General features: G+C 55.1%; 1 protein-coding gene across 3 annotated transcripts in view; it reads left to right on the plus strand.

Moving 5' to 3' along the window:
* The first annotated feature begins 1,753 nt into the window (after positions 1 to 1,753).
* Positions 1,754 to 19,247, plus strand: part of MAP2K3 (mitogen-activated protein kinase kinase 3) — a 33,134-nt gene continuing 15,640 nt past the window's right edge. The window contains exon 1 of one of the 3 annotated variants that reach the window (XM_054180303.1): positions 1,754 to 1,842. In XM_054180303.1, the coding sequence (XP_054036278.1) occupies positions 1,827 to 1,842 (16 nt within the window). In that variant the 5' untranslated portion in view covers positions 1,754 to 1,826. Of the gene's footprint in view, positions 1,843 to 16,697; positions 16,781 to 19,247 lie in introns of those variants that run through there. The other 2 variants (XM_054180304.1, XM_009896822.2) reach the window with 2 other exon arrangements.

The raw sequence follows: 19,247 nt of genomic DNA on the forward strand, positions 1-19,247 counted from the left end.
CCACGGGCAGTTCTCAAAGCCAGTCCCACTGGTCCTCGCAGCTCCACATCCAGCTGCAGAGGTGCAAAGGCTGCTGTGCTCCGCAGCGGCGCTCCCCAGCTCTCGCATCCAAACGCCAGCCCGAACCCGTCTGGATCAGCCAGGCTGGAGTTCAAACCCCGTTGTTGGTTCAGAGATTTGTGCAGCTAAGCACCAGGAAGGTCCACTCTGCTCCCACCTCCTGCTTGCCCAGCCCAGGCAGTGACATCTGCAGCTCTTGCATCAGAGCTAACAACCCTGCGGTTGGACTGGAGCGGAGTGTTTTTAGAGACTCCTTGCCTGTGTTGAAAGACTTGGAAGGTGGGGAATCTGCTATGTCTCTCAGGAAGGTAATTGCTCTCCCTATTAAAAACCTGTAATTAATTTCCCATTTGAACTTTTCTAGCTTCAATTTGCAGCTGCCAGATCTTACGCCATGGCTGCTGGATTCCAGGTCTGTTTGAGGCACCAGCCCTCTGCAGGCAGACACAGAGCCCACTTTGCCCAGCTCCTTCCTTCCTGCAGTGATTTCCTTGAGCTGTCTGATTTTGAGGCAGGTTTTCCAGCCCTCGAACTGATTCCAAATGCTCTGCAAACCGTGGAGCTGAGAACTGTCTGTGACAGCCCTGCTGTGATCTCACCAGGGCTGTCTGTAGTTGCCGCTCCTCTAACCCCTCCTTTTCATCTATGGATCATGGAAGGAATTTCAGCTAGAAAATGGCACCTGTAATCTCATTTCTGCTTGTTCAGCTGCATCACTCATGTCCTGTTTGGCTGCTACGGTCTGTAGCCCAATTCAGGTGTTTGGGGAGCATCACAGAATCATAGACTGGTTTGGGTTGGAAGGTACCTTAAAGATCATCTTCCTCCAACCTTCCTGCAGTTAGCAGGGACATCTTAAACTAGAGCAGATTGCTCAGAGCCCCATCCAACGTGACTTGTAATGCTTCCAGGGATGGGGCATCTACATGGGCCAGGGTCTCCCCACCCTCAGCGTAAAAAATGTCCAAATCTCCCTCATTTAGTTTAAAACCATCACCTTTCACCCAGTCACTGATAGACAGACTGCCTTTAAGTAGTGAAAGACCACAAGAAGGTCTTCCTTGAGCTTTCTCTTCTCCAGGCTGAATAACCCCTACTCTTAGTCTGTGCTGACAGCAGAAGGCTTGCAGCCCACATCCTCACCCCGGAACGTGCTACTGCGCATTGCTGGGCTGTGAGGGATTGATTTCTTTGAATCAGAGAGTCACAGAATTTGTCAGTGACTCGGAGATGAATAAGTTCCCATCGATTTCTCAGCTAGACCCACTGGTGGAACCCACGGCGTGTAGGAGCAGAGACCCACGAGACGAGAGTTCAGTTTGGCCGGCTTCAGCTGCACAGCACCCCATGCTAAGTGCCTGGGGCAAAGCGTAGCACAGGACGGTGGTCTCCTAAACCGTGCTGCCGGCAAAGCTCCGCGCCCCAGCCGCCACCTCTACCCTTCGTGTGCCGCGGCGGAGTCACGCCGGTGACGAGGAAAGCGGGGACGCCCCGGTTACACGGCAACGGCACTCTGCCTGCCTGCCGCCCGGCCGGCTGGCCGCCCATATCATTTCCTCCTCACCCCTATGCCCGAGAACCGCGAAACTCTCCCAGCTTGGAGCGTTAGCCACGCCCCCATTCCCGTCGCGGACCAATCCGGCTTCGCGGGGGCGGAGCCTGCCGCATGTCGCCCCGCCCCGTCGCTCTTCCCCCGCGGCCACCGCGCTGGGCTGGACTTCGCCGGGCGCCGCGCTCAGGCTGGGCGCTGCGGGACTGTCGCTGCCATGTCCCTGCCCAAAGGTAGGGTCGGGTCCGGGGGGTGATGCTCCGCAGGGCTGAGGGGCTGGGAGGAGAGGGGCTGGGGAGTGGGGGAGCGGGCTGCGGCTGCGTTGTCGAGTCTGGCGTAACTCGCGGGGACGGGGCTGTTGCCCAACGCGCCGGGCGTGGGCTCCCCGCTGCTGCCGGCCGGGGCTTCCTCTGCGTGGCCTGTCCCGGCGTGAGCTGTCTGCAGCCCAGCATCGCTCGCTGAGATCGGGGCAGGCTCCTGTGTCTCCTCTGGGCTGCAGAGGCCGGGGTTTGTGAGCTGCGTGGAGGGGAAGTGGAGCTGGAGGCCGCGGAGCCTGACGCTGTTAGTGGTGTGGAGAACCATAAATAACAGTATGGGAGTGCTGTCCCTGCTGCTGGAGGCTCTGCCCCTCAAAGAACCCCCCGTGGCAGCTCGGCAAGTGTCGTGGGGCTTGCACCAGCCTGTGCCGAGGATGAACAGAGCTTTTGTCTTGGCCTAACGAGGCAAGAAGGATGAGGGCGAGGATCCTGCTCCCCACAGCGTAGATCCTGTACCCTATGTCCTAGATCCAATTCCCCATGGCACAGACTTTCGTTTTGGTGGCTGTGCCACATCCATGACCCGATGCTGCTGCATGTGCCAGGAGCACCGTGGTGGAGTTTCCCATTGCTGCCACCATCCTTGGCTGTCAAAAACGTGACCCTGTGTCACGGGTGTTATTTATAGAGCATCGCCGTGACTCAGGTGGCCTGGTCGCTGTCCCAAGGTGAGCACCAGGTGGCAAGCATCAGCCTGGGATGACACCGCCAGCGTGGCGGGAGTGAGGAAGATGAGGAGATGGTTTTGCTAGTGCCTTGGTGCTCCCGGGACCCGGTTGCATCAGCACCGTGAGCGCAGACCGGGCGGAGGAGGGAGCACAGGGAGCTCGGTTGCTGCCTCTCTCTTATCACCGGATCGAAATGTGAGAGTTTTTCCTCGTTCGGGAGTGATGCTCTGGAAACTTGAAGTCAGGAACCATGTGAACAGATGAACGCACCTCGGCGTGACTTTTTTTTCCAGCCCCCATTTTTAAAAGACCCGTGTCTTAACCGGAGGGAATGTGGACCTGAGTTTCCTGTTTGCTGTGTAAGCAGGGTGTGAATCAGCAGCGATTTACGGTGCTGCTGAGCGGAGCTGCTGACTCACAGGTACGAGCACATGCCTCCCGCCGGCCCGCGCTGAAAGGGATCAGCCGGGCTTCTTAAAAAGGCTCTCACCGGCACAGCCTAGCCCAGACCTCTTACTTGGCTCACGCGTGTGGATGTGTGGATGGAGGGAAAAGGTGAGCTTGGCTGCGGGACCGCTTCTGCAGGAAATGAGGATCTGGGGGGGAAGCAACCTGGCTGGCAGCAAAGGGCGATACCGGTGGTGGGAGCACCTGGGAATGTGGCTCTTTCCTTGGAGGAAGTTTGGAACTTGTCTGTATCTGCAGGTTGCGTGGGACTGTTGGTTGTGATCAACTGCTTCATTCATACAATTACTCCTGATATCCTTTGCTGGAGGTGTTGCATGTGTGCCAGGTGTGCACTGCCAGCTCTGGGTCCCCATTTGACCCAAGCTCCTTTGCCTCTCTTGGGGCAGTGTTCAGCATGGGGATTGATCCTGAGTGTGTCTGCTTGACCTGTCTCTTCAAACCCCTCTCTTCTCATCCTGCTTGCCATCCACTGTGCCTTTGCTTGGTTTTACGTCTTGCCTTGGCAGTGCCAGCCTTCTGAGGCTGGGCATAGGGATGGTCCTAGCTCCAAGTGCGTGCACCTGCTGCTGGCACTGTGAATGCTGCTGGCAGCAGCTCCTTTGCCTGTTGGGCAGCCTGGTTTTGAAGCTAAATCTCCCTGCTTCTCCTCGGGGGAAGTCCAGTGAGCGCTCGTGGGGGGTTTCTTTCTTGCTGGCTGAATTGATCAGGGTGGTAAAAAGGAGGCTGCTGCATTGAAGCTCTCAGGCTGGCTGTTTCTGTGACAGATGCTTACCAAGCCTCACCTGCCTTCGTCGTGAGTTAGTCACAGGCTTGTCTCCTGCCCCGGGAGTTTCTGGGGCTGCGTGTGGCTGGCCGTGACACGCGCCATAGGAATGGTGCTGGGCGATAGGAATGGTGCTGGGCGAGAGCTTTGCCTCGCTCCGTGCTAAACATAGCTTGGGAGATAAACACCTCCTGGGGATTATGCTAAGCTTAGGGAGGATTGGGGCTTTCTTCCTCTTCCCGTGCCCCTATCTGCTCGGTCCAGGTTATCTCGCGGCATCAGGTGTGTGGGAAGAACGCCGCTTGGGTCGATCTCGCGGCGCCCGTCTGATGTTTAGTGGAACATGCAAAGGCTTCCCTCTTCTCCCAGCTCACCAAAGATGCCTCCAGATGTCTTCCATCCACTGGATGCACCTGAATGAGGGAATGGTGTGAGAAGCTCTGCAGCTGCCCGGGTTGTCCTCCTTGGCAGAGCGTTGCAAGGGGCGCCGCCTCCAGCTGCGCGTTGCGACGCGTGGCTGGTGCTGGGCAAGGTTTCCCAACAAAGCCTGCACCTTTGTGTTTTGGGTGAAATGGATGCTGTGAAGAGACAGGAGATGTATCCCAGAGGTTAAAGCAGAAGGAGATTGAGCCCTGGGGGGTTTGCAGCTTCAGGGTGAGTGCAGAAGTAAGGTGGAGGGTGCAGAGTCTCCGCTAGACCCTGTGTGCAATTCCAGGCTGCTGCCTTTCCCCTGGGGCTTGAGGTATATTCGCTGCCTCTCTAGGAAGACTTCTTCCATGTGCCCATCACCATGGCTGTTGGCTGTGACTTGGGTGGCCCCTGGGAAGCCCCTCCTGAGGGGACAGGCAGAGGCATGGAAGGTGTGGAGGTGCTTGTCTCCCAGCCCAGGGAGTTTGCTGGAGAAAGGAGCTGTGCAGCTGTGGGGAGGAAGAGCGCACAGGTGGGGTCTGGAGGGAGACCTGCTTGGCTTCCCCTGGGCTCACCCAGTGGCAACTAATTCAAAAGCAAGTCCTTTTCTTTAGGGGAGAGATCTTCCTCCAGGAAGATGGGTGTTGCTGGGAGGTGTCCAGCTAAGGCAGGCTGTGTTTCTGGGCAGACAGCTCTCCTTTGACACCAAGGCTTGTTAAGAACCGGTGGTGAGAAATGCCAGAGCCCAGGGATGAACTGGTGTTTGTTCTGGTGGTGCATCTATTCTGGGTAGGTAAATAAGCAATGGGGACGTGTCCCTGCCATGCCCTGGCTGTGCCCTCCATGGGATCTTACCACCATTATGCAATTCAGTCATCTGTGACTCCTGTACTGTCTCATGTGCCATTCACACTTTTCCTGCTGCCACCCCAAACCCAGGCAGTTCTGCTGAAAACACACATGGAACCATGACCTGGGGAAGCAGGACTTTGCCTTTGGGCTCCTGTTCAGCCACCAGCCTGATGTCCCCTGGGTGCATGTGAGCAGGGAAGTGGCATGACTAGGAGCTCTGATCCCATGGAATCATCCAGCTGATGAGAACAATCACAGAGAGGGCACAGACCTTTGCCCTCTTCCTTGTGCTGCTTTCTGTGAGCATAATGGTGGGCACAGTATCGTGTTGGAGGTGACAAATACTTAGCTGTGCTTCAGCAGTCCCTTTCCCTGGAGGGATGCTCCCATACTTGCTTTTTCAGTGCATGTTGCTTCTCTCTAAAGGCTGCTGCTTTGCTTTTCTAGCTCTGGGCTCCAGCCTCCGGTTCAGGGCTAAGCCCAAGTTTGCTTTGCCCCTGTGGTTTGCTGCTGGAGGAAACTCCTCTGTGCTTTGTAGAGCTTCCCTTTGGGTGCCTGGGAAGGGATGTAGGTTTCTGGTCCTGGTGATTTCATGACCTGAGAAGCCACTGCTGTGGATGTGGGGCTCTGTGAGGATGGAAGATGGTTTTCACTGGTGTTAAAAAGGTACTGCCCAGGCAGGCTGTTTGCTGGGGAAAGAGCTGGGTGAGGAACTTGGGTTGGCTGGGGAGGTGATTTTAGTCTATCAACAAAAAGTCTGGGGTTTTATAGGTGTGACTCAGGACTGTTTGTGGGTACAAATAGAGCTAGACCTACCTGCCACCTCTTGCTGACAAAATTCTGTAGTGCAGGTCAAATCTCAGCCAGGGATTTTGGGTGAGGGAGAGGGCAGAGAGGATTTCTTTCAAGCTAGAAACTGGAAGTTTCTGTTCTTCTATCAGTCTGGGAGATAATCCATCTCCCCACAGCTCCAGATCTGCTTGGGGCTGATGCTGCACTAATTCCATGGCAGCACTGTGAGTGTAATTGTTCATTGCCCCAAGGAAGACCATAATTACTGGGCACCACTGCATCTGTCTCAGATATCACAGTAGTGTCTTGTGGTCCAGCTGGCCTCAGCTTGTAGTGTCTCAGTCTCTGCTCCCCTCTCTGGAGCTGGGACAGGACACCTTTCTCTGCCCATGCAGGATGCAGTGAGTTATGGTGTAGTTAAGGGGAAGGGCAGGATTTGGGAGTCTCGTGGTCCCAGTGGGTATGGGAGGGAGGGGATTGCTGCCTAATGCTGGGCAGGAAGTTCTGAACCTGCAGTGGGATGAAGGTGAGGGGGTTTGGATTCTCTCCAGCATCTTTTCTCCCCACTAATCCTGTGCTGTGTTGTCCACATGGCTTAGTTAATCTGTGGGCACCGTGGCACGGGGCTGCTTTGTGCACTGAAAGAGAAGATAGACTGCCCCTGGGAAGCTCTGGAGCCTGGTGGGCTTTTCCTTGTGGTGTGATTGCCCTCCTGTGCTGCTGGCTCTACTGCAGAGGGACATGGGGGATCACAGGCTTTAAGGTCAGGGATGATGGTGAGCACCGTGCTTGGCTGGAGGTCAGGACGTTGTTTCCAGGAACCGCTGCAGGCAGTCCAGCAGCTCTGGGGCCAGTGAAGCTGCATTGTGTATAAAGGCAGCAGATCTTGTTGTTAAAGACAGCCAGTGCTGGAGCTTGGTTCCTCTGAAATGTGGTGGTTGTGTCCTGAGGGAGCTGTTTGGTGTGCTGGGGTGTGGTGCAGCAGGATGCCTCTGCCCTGACCCTGGGAGCAATGGCTTTGCAGCCCTGCTTGCCTGGAAGCCAGGGAAGGAGACATCTGAAGGGGATGGCCTGGCTCTTGCCTCTTTTTCTGGGAGCTGGCACAGTGCATGAGGAGCTGGGGAGGGTCCAGCACCCACCAGACTACTCCAGCATCCATCCTCCTGCGTGCACTGAGCTGTGGGAGGTCACTGCTGAGCTACATCTGCCCTGTGCCCTGAGCCTCCATTTCATCCTTTCAAGCAAAATGCTGCTTCTTGCTTCTATATATATATTTTTTTTAAAGATGAATTTCCATTGAAAACAACTTGAGGGGAGGCAGGATGAGGAGGAGACAGAACTTAGCAGAACTTGTTTGTAGAGCTTCCACCCTTCCTCCCCCCACACCACCACCACCAAAGAAAAAAAACAATAATGTAGTTTGGGGAAGGAAGAAACCTCCAAAGTGCTCCACACAAGTAATTTCCCATCAGAGGCTGCTAACCTTAGCTGTGGTTTGGTGCTGGCATCAGCCTAATTGCTTATATCCGCTGACCCTGTCTGAGGATGATGATGGTGTTGGACCTTCTCCTCCCTGGGAGCTGCCTGTTGGGCGCTGAGTCTCCCTTGTCGTGGGTGTTTGTACCCTGCAGCCTCACCTCCTGCCTTGCAAGTATCTGCTGTGTCTTTCAGGAAACTTCAAGCAGCTTTTAATGGTGATTATTTTCTTCCCATAAAGGTCTTGGAGATTGCCAATGAGGCAGGAATAAAACCCTGCAGCTGGGGCGGGGTCCTGCAGGCATCCCTGTGGTGGTGCCAAGAGCTGTGTTCTACCTTATGGCCTGGTGGTGGTGGGTGCAGGTGACCCGTGGTGCAGGGCAGGGGGATAGAGGAGGAAGGAGGTGTTCTGCAGGGCTTGGCAGGTGACAGTCATGTGTCTGACAGATCATAAGCATGCAGTGGTGGTTACGTGGACGGGCTGGGGGTGGTTCAGGGCAGGATGACGGAGGTTATCTAGGGAGTGTCAGCTTGTCTGGGCTTGCAGGCCAGTTAGATACTGCTTTGTGGTGTGTGGAGTTGCCTATGGTGCCATGCAGGCCTGGCTGTCTCCACTGGTGGTAATGGCAGCCCTTGGAGCTGGTGGCATCCTGGCCCAGCTTGCTGGAGGATGTTATCCATCCATCCATCTCAAAGCAGGTGGAGCAGATGTCCTCTCCTGCTGCATGCAACTCTCCCTGCAGGAGACTTCCCTATGAAAGGCAGTGAAGGGCAAGCACACTGTGTGATGTGACTGTTCTTTGCTGCAGGATGGAGATCTTGGTTTGCTTGGTGTGGGGGAGAGAAAGTGGAGGCTTGAGGGGGAGATGGCAGAGCAGCAGGACGTGCAGCCCCGGGGATGGTCCCTCTGAGTCAGCCCCGAAGGTCTTCCCCCTGGGCAGGCACAGTGCAGGGGGGGTTGTGTTGTCCTGAGGACGTGAGGATGTCTTTGCAGCATGTCACTGAGCATGACGTGGCTCTCCTGAGAGCCAGATGTGCTTCACCACAAAGGCTTCTGACGAAAGCCGCTCTGCATAGCTGAAAATCCCCTGCTGCTGGGGACTGCTTGGGTTCCCTCCTGACCTGCTGCCAAGTTGCACCTCAGCCAAAGGTGAAACGATCTTGTGCTGATACGTTGCTTTGGCTGCTCTTTGTCATCTTCCAGGCTCCTTTAGCAGGTGCTTGGGGGCAGGTGACAGGCCCAGCCCCACGTGCCTGTTTGTAAACCCCGTGTCTGCACCCGGGGAGTCCCTGCCAGCACAAGGCAATTCCGTGCGTGTGCACGTGTGCTCAGGTGGCTTTTGAGGTTTCCCTGGTCTCCCTGCAACTAAAATCATCCTCCCCACCTGGCTGACCCATGATGCTCCTGCCAGCTACCAGCCCCATAGGCAAGAGCTTGCTGGTCAGAAAGGAGGATGCAGGTCCCGGGGAGATGCTGCTGCTGGGGGGATCAGCATGTACCAGCATCAGCCTCTGTGCTATGCTGTGTCTCTCTTTGGCAGCACCCCTTTGCCTTAAGGCTGGGAACAGCTGCACACTGCCAGAAAAGCAGGTGGGTGTTGCAGATCTGCTGCTTCTACACCCCCCTGCATTCACTCTTCATCAGCATCCACAGCTCGTTTCTTCCAGGTTTTCAGTTGATGCCTGTGATTGCTTGGCTGTGAGCATCGTGGCCAGAGGATGGCTGGCACTGGCTAGGACTGGGGCTGTCCTCTGAGCCTAGGATGCCCACTGGGCTGTCCTGTGGCCAGGCTGTCTCATGTGCTCTGCAGCCCCTGCTCTCTTGCCCAGGAGAATCTTTTCACAGGTATTAATTACACTGCCTGCTTTTGTTGAAGGGTGCCTGGGTGAGCAGAGTAAAGCAGAGGCTGGAAGAGGTGCCTCTAGAAACCACCAGGCAGAAATTGTGGGTGAGGGAGTTTGAATTGAAACTCTTAACCACCAGCCTTGCTGAGGTGCTAGGAAACAACTCATCCTTTCCTCCAGCAGCTCTCCTCCTGTATGTGTGATTTCTTTTGTGTGGCTTCCAGGTAGCTGCCAGAGTTTACCTTTAATTTGGCATCCCCAAAGAATTTCTTGTCTGGTAACTGTGGATTTCCCCCTGGGGTTTTACTGTTGCAGCACAGGGAGGGGAGCCAGGCAGCCTGGCCCTTTGTCTCCAACAGCTTTTGGCTCCTTGCAGCTCCTCTCCTTGCCCATTCCCACGCTGCTCTGCAGAGCACCCCTGCTTTCCCCACACCCTTGGTGTGAGGCTGGTTCTGTGGACTAAAGGGGATTTTTAGAGTGTGTTGTTTCTTATCAAAGTGGAAATGGTTCTTGGAAGCCTCAAGTGAGCCCTTGAGGAGCTGCAGGGCTGAACTGCATTGAGTCACAAGGAGACTGGGGGCTTGAGCACCCCCTTATGAAGAGAGATCGAGAAACCTGGGGCTGTTTAGTCTTGAGGAGACTGAAAGGGGATCTGATCAATGTCTGTAAATATCTGAGGGGTGGGTGTCAAGTGGAGGAGGCCAAGCTCTTTTGGGTGGAGTACTGTAATCAGACAAGGAACAGCAGGTACAGCTTGAACATAAGTGGTTTCACCTCCACATGAGGAGAAACTTCTTTACAGTGAGGGTGTGATGGAGCCACTGGAGGAGGCTGCCCAGAGAGGTTGTGGAGCCTCCCTCTCTGGACACATTCAAACCCACCTGGATGCATTCCTATGTGGACTACCCTGGGTGATCCTGCTTTGGCAGGGGGGTTGGACCTGATGATCTCTGGAGGTTTCTTCCAACCTGTGATGTATTGTGAGACTGTGATACTGTGAGTCAGCCTGGGAGCTCTTGAGCTGGGATATGAGCTGGATGTGTTGGGACTGCTGGCTTCCTAGGATGGAGAGATGGCTCTTGAGTCTGGCTTGGCTAGGCAGAAAAACCTGCAAGGCTTTTTTCCCCCTGAATGCTCTCAAAATTGCAGTGCAATGGCTGGATTGGCAAGGAGTGGAAAAAAGGAGAGGGAAAACTAAAGCCCACCCAAAGGGAAGCAGCAGAGCGAGGCTGTGCCCTTCCTGCCAGCAGCCACGTGGGGCTGTGGTGGTAAAAGGCTGCTGAGCTGTGGGCACACTGCCCATGGAGGCCCTGCCTTGCCTGGGTATGAATCAAAACTGCCCTGTGGGTACTGGGCACATCTGCCACAGGGATGTTTTCCCCATGCAGGGATGTGGCAGCTTCTGATAAGAGGATCTGAGCGGGCACCATGCCCACCGCCGTGTCTGGGGCTGCATCCACAGCAGGCTGGGCAGCTGAGACCCCACCTGCAGGGCTGGAGCTCTGGAGTCCTCAGCACAGGAGAGACATGGACCTGTGGGAGCAAAGCCAGAGGAGGCCACAGCAGTGATCCAAGGGCTGGAACCCTTTGGCTGTGAGGCCAGGCTGAGAGAGTTGAGGTTGTTCAGCCAAGAGGCTCCAGGGAGACCTTCTGGTGGCCTTTCAGTACTTAAAAGCTGAAGGACTTTCTACAAGGGCATGAGTAATAAGGCAAGGTGTGATGGTTTAAACTGAAAGAGGGAGATTCAGACTAGATAGAAGGAAGGCATTTTTCACTCTGAGGGTGGTGAGACACTGGCCCAGGTTGCCCAGGGAGCTGGTAGATGCTGCATCCCTGGAACCATTCCAGGTCAGGTTGTATGGGGCTCTGAGCAACCTGCTCTGGTTGCAGATGTCCCTGCTGGCTGCAGGAGGATTGGACTAGATAACATTTGAAGGTCCCTTCTAACCTGAAGCATGTTAAGGTTCTATGATATCCTTAGCATCCTAACCCAGCCAGCAGCAGGAGCTGAACTCATGGACCAGCTGGACAAGGGACTGGGAATGTGGATGTAGTCTGTCCTCTGGGGCAGAGGAACCAACAGTGATGGGAGAGCCAGAGATATGTGGTGAGGGTCAGAGGGTTGGTGTGGTGAATGCCAGGAGAAGAGGCTGCAGGTCTGGTTTGCTGTGGCCAAGCTCTCCTGGGGGTTTCAGGAGCCAGCTCTCCCCTTGCTACATCAGCTCTTACTCCCAGGCTCCTTGCAAGCAGGTTGTGGGGACCAGATGGGTCACCTTTCAACACTCTTGACTTGGGAGCATCATTAGCAGTAAAGACTGATGCTTTTTGGCTGAGGGGTGAGTGCAGTAGCAGGCTCATATGGAGGTAAGGTTGAGTAGCAGCCTGAGGGGAATTGGACAGTCTCTGTGTTCCTCGGCTGCTCTCAACCTCTGGTTTTCCTTTGTCTCATCCAAGCCTGGGAAGGCATCTCAGAGCCCATTCCCCTCATGATGGGATGAATTCTTCTCTGAGAAAGACACAGTGGAAGAACTGGAGACTCCAGCTGGCCATGTCTGCTTTACACCAACTCTCTGGCCTGATGAGTCCTCTGGATCTTCTGTCTGGCTCTCCAGAGTGGGGACAGGACAGAGGCAGGGAAGAGGGATGGCCACTGAAGTTACAGGGACATGGTGCTGGGTCGCTGCTGGAGATCAGAGGTTTTGCTCTGAAGGTGCTTTGGCTTTGTCCTCCTGAGCCGCAGCAGCATCCTGGGAGCAGGGAATAGCTCCAGATTCCAGAGGCTAACATCACTACAAACCATCTGAGCAGCTCCTGCCCTGTTCTGCAGCAGAGGTGCTGGTCTTGGGAAGGTCCTGAGGTATCTGGGCCAGGGAAGCACCTGGTTGGTCTCTTGTTTCTATCCCTCTCCTTGAGCAGGTGGCTGTAGACACTGAGTCCTTCCTTGGTTATTTTCCCCCTTGATAAATTCCACTTTCAGAGCAGGTGCCTGCTCTGTCTGACATCATTTGCAGAAATGAAATCACTCTATCCCTGCCCAAAATAAATTGGAAGGGAGGATGGTAGAAAGCTAATATTTACTTCCCCCCCACCTCCCCTCAATAAAGAATTGCATTAGAAGCAGAGGAGGAATATTCTGCTCTCCTGCCAAGTTTACAGCGTTTTAGAGACACCTGGAAGTACTTGAATTGCACCAGTTTGGCTAGAAAAAGAGTGTCTGTCGACTCTGGAGGGTTGAGTTACAGCTGACAAAAAGTCAAATGGCTCTTTTCCTTTCCCGCTAACTAACAGTCTGCCTCCTGTCAAGCTGATCTATTCCAAAAGCAGTTTGAGTTTTCTCTCGCATTAGGAAACTGTCACCAGCTGAACACATCAATTGCAAACACATCTTATTCTTTCACGGCTTTGCCTGTGGGCTGAGAAATCAAAGGGAGGAGGAGTGTTGCTCTGGGAAGAGCTGGGTGCTTGCTGCGGAGAGAGAGGTGCAGGTGATGATGGCTCTGCCTCCTCCTTTCGCTCTGTTTTTGTGTTGTTCTGTGTTTGAATTGCTTTTGTAGCACGGTCGTTTGCTTTTCTCTAAGCACCATCTCCTCCACTTTCCCCTAACCATTAAGGCCTCGGGGCTGGGATTGCTTCCAGACCTTTGTCTGGTGGCAGCACGCCAGGGGCTGCGGCCGAGTCGGTGCTGGTCCCACGAGGTGGCTGCTGGCCACGCGTGCTGTGGGCTGGCCAGACTCGTGCCCTGTGCTTGGTTTGGTCTGGCTTAATTTACCCCCCCCCAAGCATTTTCCCAGCCTGCCCTTGGTGGGTCCGCACTGGCATGGCAGCTGAGCTTTGAGTAGGTGCATTCCTTCTCATCAATATGGACCCCTGGAGATCGAGTCCAACCCCCCCTCCAAAGCAGGGGCGCTTAGGGTAGGTCACACAGGAATGCATCCAGATGGGTCTTGAAAGTCTCCAGAGAAGGAGACTCCACAACCTCTCCGGGCAGCCTGCTCCAGGGCTCTGTCACCCTCGCAGTACAGAAGTTTTTCCTCATGCTGAGGTGGAGCCTCCTGTGCTGCGTTTTATGAAATCCAGATGGAGTGAGGGATGCAGAGGAGGCAGTGTCCAGCCCTGTGGCACCTCTTGGAGAGGAAGCTCTGCCCACCCCCCAGCTCAGTGCCTGCTCCAAAGAGATGTCCCTGGGACTGTAACTGCTTTTGCCCCGGGGTTTTGCCCAAGCTCTGGTGCAAAGCAACCCAACTCTTGGCGTGCAGGTAATGTGTCCCATAATGGCACAGTGCAAATCCCAGCTAGCTGCTGCTTTTCAGCTTTGTCAGGAGCAGGTCTGCTCTCTGCTCAGGTGTGGTTTCTCGGAGGGGAGCCTGCATTTGTCACAGGACTGCAGGAACAAAACACAAAATCAACCGGTTTTTTCCTTTATTCCCGGTCCTTAGGGTTATGCAGGTAACCTAAGAATACAGCTGGACTGTAACTGGGCGGTGACATCCTCCCGGAGCTGCTGGCAGAGCCGGCAGGGCTTGCGGCAGCGTTATCTGACCGGTGCACGGAGCCTGGGTGTGGCTCTGAGCCCCAGAGGTGGCAGCACGAATGTGGCTGTTGGCAGCTTTGCCTGATGTCCCCAGATCCCTTGCTGGGTACCAGGAGGTGACACCCATCTGCCTTGCATCGGTCTCACCCAGCCCAGGTGGCCCCCTCGGTGTGACATCCTGCTCGGCCGGAGGGAACGGAGCCCTGGGCGGTGTCGGTGATTGATTGTCCCCAGGCACCACCCGAGGGGCTGAGAAGGGTGACCCTGCTGCTCCCTCTCTGACTGAAATCGGTTCAAAGGCTTTGTTTGAAAACAGAGCTGCTGCAGAGTTTCCAGGCCGTGGGTCCCATGCATGGCTTGGGCACCTGGGGCTTTCCTGTGGGACGTGCACCTTGTACCTGGACAGGCAAGGGCTGGGCACCCTGGCTTTGGGATGCAGCTGCTTTACAGCCTTGGCCAGGAAACCCACTGGAACTCCTGTTAGATGGTGAGGTGTGGGCATTGGGCAGTGTGTGGCCTGCTGGTGCATGGGCTTTGATCCACGGAGGGAAAAGGGTATCCCATGAAAAGCACCCTGTGCCCCTGCTTGGGCAGTGACTCTTCTCTTGGGGCAGCCGTTAGTGTTTTGCTCAGTCCCAAGCACACACTGCTGAAAAGCTCCTTGCTGACCCTAAACTGGACATTGTGCTTGCTGCTTATGGCAGAGGGGCTCTTCCTTGGTCCCCAAGCCTAACCAGGCTGGCCTTGGGATTTGCAGGGGAAGGGTGGGGAGAGGGGCCTGGCGCTGGCAGGGCGCTGCTTGAGCTCATTGCTGTTTTTAAGGGTGTGGTCTTGCACTTACTCACGCCAGCCCACTGGCAGGAGGCTGGTGGGAGTGATGGGAGCCATCCTTGCCCCTCCCTGGCTCTGCTCTGGTGTATCTGGACCTGCAGCGAGCGCTGTGACTTCTCCCCGCGGGAGGGTTTGCTCCCCTGGCTTCCTTCGCCTTTGCAGGGTGATGACCACGCACGGAGGTGTGGGGAGGCCTCACTAACACCACTGAAACACCCAGTGGTGCCTTCTGTTCCTCTGGGATTACCTGTAGTGAATGAAGGGCTGGATGAGTTCAAGGCCAGGCGATTCCTACCAGACTGGCAACCATGTGAAAGAGCTGCCGGTAGTCAGACTTGAAAAGTCTGCCCATGGCAGGGGGGTTGGAACTAGATGATCCTTGTGGTCCCTTCCAACCCTGACTGATACTGAGATGCTTGGATGTCTTTTAGGAATTTTTTCCCCCTTTTGTTCTGAGCATTTTGTGTTTATTATTTTTTTGCCCTTGGATTTTTGTGTTGGTTTCGTTTGTTTGGTTGGTTTTGTTTTGAAGGTGCTTTAGAGATGTTGGGAAGCTCTGCTTTACACCACCCCTGGTCCTCAGGCACTGAAACCCAACAGCACTAGCTCAAAGGAAATGGTATTTCCCACCCCACCTGTTGGGTTAGGGACTTTCTGCTCCAAAGCAACCCTGATTTTGTGGGTGTCTGGAAATCTCCTCGGGGCATCTTGTGTCTGGGATGGGGAATCAGCCATGAAGCTAATGATGAGAGGACAGCTCAGCACTGTTCTCCCCAGGAGTTCTGGGGACTGGTGCTGGTGACTCTTGCTGCAGCAGCTCCTGCGTCAGCATCCTTCACATGCTGATGATCTGTGCCTGAAACTATACCCTGGGAGGGGAATTGTGCCTGAGAAAATATCTTCCGCAGTCCTTCTGGGGCTTATATAAACACCATTTAAAATTAGAGTCACTCATTATGTTGGTATGTGCATTTACCTTGACCTCTGACTTTTTCTGGCTGCAAATGCATACGGCCAGGCACAGCCTACAAGCCAGGGACCAGCTCAGGGAGCAAACCGGAGGCTCATTGTCGATCCATTAGTCGAAGGTAAAGATGCTGCTACAGTATCTCCCCTCCAGGCTGACGGGGGAAATCGAAAACAAAACTGCAGCCTGTCACAGCCAAGCCTGGCTTCGATCAAGAATGTCAGCGCTGGCTTCTGCCAGGCTGGTTTTGAGGGAAAGGGGAAGAGCAGCAATGCTGTGCCACAGCTTTTCTTGCATGTGTTTGTAGAGAAGTGACGAGGTGTGTTTTTTTTTTTTCTACCTCCCCCACTTCTTTCCCCCCACATCTTCATCTCTCTCCCTTGCTATTTACTACCCAAATCCATGCAGCAGTCTCTATTTTGCCACCAGAGATGCCGTCTCGGTTGTCAACCCCTGGAATAGCTGCTGAGCTCTGTGCCCATATTGTCATGGAACAATATTTCTGCTATTTGTTGTGGTAATAGTTGTTAGTGGCAGAGCAATTAAGGTGTCACCTGCAGCATGAAGAAATGTGACCTCTTTCTATCCCGGCACCCCCTCGGTGAGCGTGGGCTCTGCTGACTGCCTGATGCTGGCTGGTGGCAGGGCTGCCCCCGAGCAAGGGTCGCTCCGATGGGGGGATGCTTGGGGGGGGTGAGACGGAGAAGGAGAAGGTTGTGCCTCTGTGCCTGCAGGCTGGGTTTGAATGGCTGAATTTGTCGGAAGAAAAGGCGTCCCGCGGGGATGCACTGTTAGCAATCCAGCGCTTCAATGGCTCCTGGAGCTGGGAGCTGGCTCCCCCCCAGTTTCCTGTTGACGTCATCTGCTATTTCGCCGCTGCAGTTTTTACAACTGTTGAGCTTTCAAGGGTAACCGGAGCCGAGACCGGCCAGGCTCCGGCAGCTGCCGAGGAGGGAAGGCTCTGCTGCCTTCCGCGGCTCACCCCGCTCGCTGCTCCCGGGCTCTGCGAACCCCGGGCCGGGAGAGCCGCCTGAAGCCAGCCCATGTATCCCCACTGAAAATAACCACCGGGGCTTGCAAGAGGTGCCTGCTCTGCAGGATCCTGCAGGACCTAGCTAGCTAGATATATTATTTTTTTGCCTTTTCTTTCTTTTTTTTTTTCTCCACACCCTCCCGGCCGCCCCCTTCCCGCTTTTCTGCCAGGCGTGCTGGAGTTGTGCTTCATTTCTGGGAAACCATGGACAAGAAGCAAGGTAGATGTTGCAACTGGCAAAACACGTGGTGGGGGAGAGCGAAGGGCCGATTCTGGTGCTAAAGGGGCCGATTCCGGTGCTAACAGGGACGGTGTAACTTTCGGGGGTCAATCCACGTTGGCTTTGCTTCCTTTGGTTTGCTTGCGGCTTGGTTTTGGGGTCGATGTTTGCATCTGGGCATCTATTTAGTTTCTTTTAAAGCATTGCAAACTTGCCTGTTTTCCCTGGGGTTAAGACATTGGCATCTGAGCTGTGAAAAAATAAGTGTCATTTAGCATGGGTAAAGGAAAATCCTTGGAGGGTAAAGCTGGCTCCTGGCTCTGGTTTGGGTTGCGTTCCTGGGACACAGGTCTTGCATGGTTGTGTCCCCTGTGCTAAAAAGCCTGTTGCTTGGGCAAAGCGGGGCACCACGGCAAGTCCGGAGCTCTGATTCAGCGCGGGCTGACAGGTCAGTTTGGAGCTGCAAGGGGCTTTTTCTGAGGCGTGTTTTTTCCCTCCTCCTTGCTTGCTCCTTTGCAGAAGTGGCGAGCACGGGGCAGCGATGCCCCGCGGCAGCCCCTCTCTGCAGCGGGACCGCGATGACTGATGGCTCTCGGCAGGTTGAGAGCCCTTTTTCCACTTCCACAGATAGATTTTTCCACTCTCAACGGTGGAAAATAGCACAAAGTGTGCTTGTGAGGAGCTGGCTCTCATGACTCGAGCAACCGAATTCCCCTCTCTGCTTTGCACCCTGCCTCTCATTTCTTTCTTTATTTCCTCCCCGCCTTGATGCTTTTTTTTTCCCCTTCCAGCTCGCTCTTTGCAGCAGGGCTGGGATCCACCCTCCAGCCTTCTGCCCCCAGCCGTGGCATTTGACTTATCCTCCTCGAACTGAGATGCATCCAAAACATTTCCACCCCGTGCTAACAAAGCAGCCTCCCGTGCCACAGCCATCCTTGGGACTTCACCTGGGGCTGGAACCCAAGCCCTGGGAAGGCAGTGGGGGGAGGTTTAATTTCAAAGGTCGGCTCAGGCAAATAGTTTTATTTGCAGTTCTTTAGATTGTCCTGTTCGTTCCTCTCCACCCACGCCGAAGGAGTAGGAAGGATAAAGCTCCCGGGGAGCGGTGCAGCGTAATGGGCTGAAGTTGGTGGTGGCAAAGGGAAGGCTTCAGATACTGACTTGAGCAGTTCCAGGAAATAATCTGTGTCAGTTCTGAGCTGGTGGAGGTTCTGGCATGAGAAAAAGTCATGGTGAGGCTCTTCTTTTTTTTCATGTTTTAGGAGGAAATGGTTCCTTTCTTAGCATAAAGGATGCAGTTACGTGCCTGCAGCATCACGTGGGTTACAATCTCCTCCACACCAGGAACTTCTGTCAGCTAATTTTCCCCTGCCCGGGTGTAAGGCTCAGTGCCGTGTGCCCCCGCGGCTGCCAGCCCCTCCCGCTGCCCAGAATGTCACACTGGCAGCGCCCAGCCTGCTCCAGGCTGCCAGCAGAGCCCGTGGGCTCGCAGGGGTAACCAGGACATGTCCCCAAAGCGCCTTGTCCCCGTGCTGCCTTTTTGTCCCCCCTGGGAGCATCTCCCGAGGGGAGCTGTGCTGCTCTGTGCTTGCAGCCGCCGCTCCTGCGGGAGCTCAGTGCCCTGGGAAGCTGTGGAGTGTTCCTGGGGTTTTCAGGTGACACGAAGTGTTCTTCGTGTCAGAGCAATCCCTTCTGCACCCACCCTACCAGAACGTGGGGACAGAGAGTGCCGCGGCCTTGGTGGTGAGGAGCTGAGAGCAGCTGCCTGCGGGGGCTAAAAGCAAGTGCTGCCCTGGGATGTATTCGGGACAGAAGGGCTTGAATTGCAAGGTCTTGTCATGCCCATCCCACTGCAATTTTATTTGTCTTCCCCCTCTCAGACCTTCCTCTATCCCCATTCACCCTGAAACAGTGCGTGGGCTCTCCCTGAGGGGCTCAGGAACGAGGTCACCTCACAGAGGTGACACATCCAGCTCTGGGATTTGCAGCAGCCATGGGGCACTTTGGGGGGGGGGGTGATTGCTGGGCTGTGCAATCGTGGGGAGGCTTTGTCATGTCCCCATCTCCTCTCTGGGCTGTGCTTAACCCAGACCCGTAAGGAGCAGGAAAAGCTTTTGCAGCAAGGAGTTCAGGCCAGGTTGCAGGGTGCAGGAAAGCTCATGGCCAATTTTGGGAGAGCTGTACAGGCAAATCCAATCTCCACCTTGGCTCCCCAGCTGCAAGGCAGCATCGAGGGTGATTTTATTCCTGCAGGCACGGGCTGAGCTGGGTTTTCCACCAGCGTAGGTGGCCCAGCCAGAGCCTGGGAGTGGTGGCAGAGTACCTCCGGTTTAATCGGTGCTTTTTCAGATCGGAGTTAGGAAATGTTTTGTGAGGCTAGGCAGGAGAGAGTGGGAAGGGGATTGTCACTCACTCTGGCTAGGAAGCCAGGGGCTGCAGGTTGGGGATACAGGGAGGTATGGGCTGA

The sequence above is a fragment of the Dryobates pubescens genome, chromosome 4, assembly GCF_014839835.1.
Source record: "Dryobates pubescens isolate bDryPub1 chromosome 4, bDryPub1.pri, whole genome shotgun sequence".
NCBI classification, from domain to species: Eukaryota; Metazoa; Chordata; class Aves; order Piciformes; family Picidae; genus Dryobates; species Dryobates pubescens.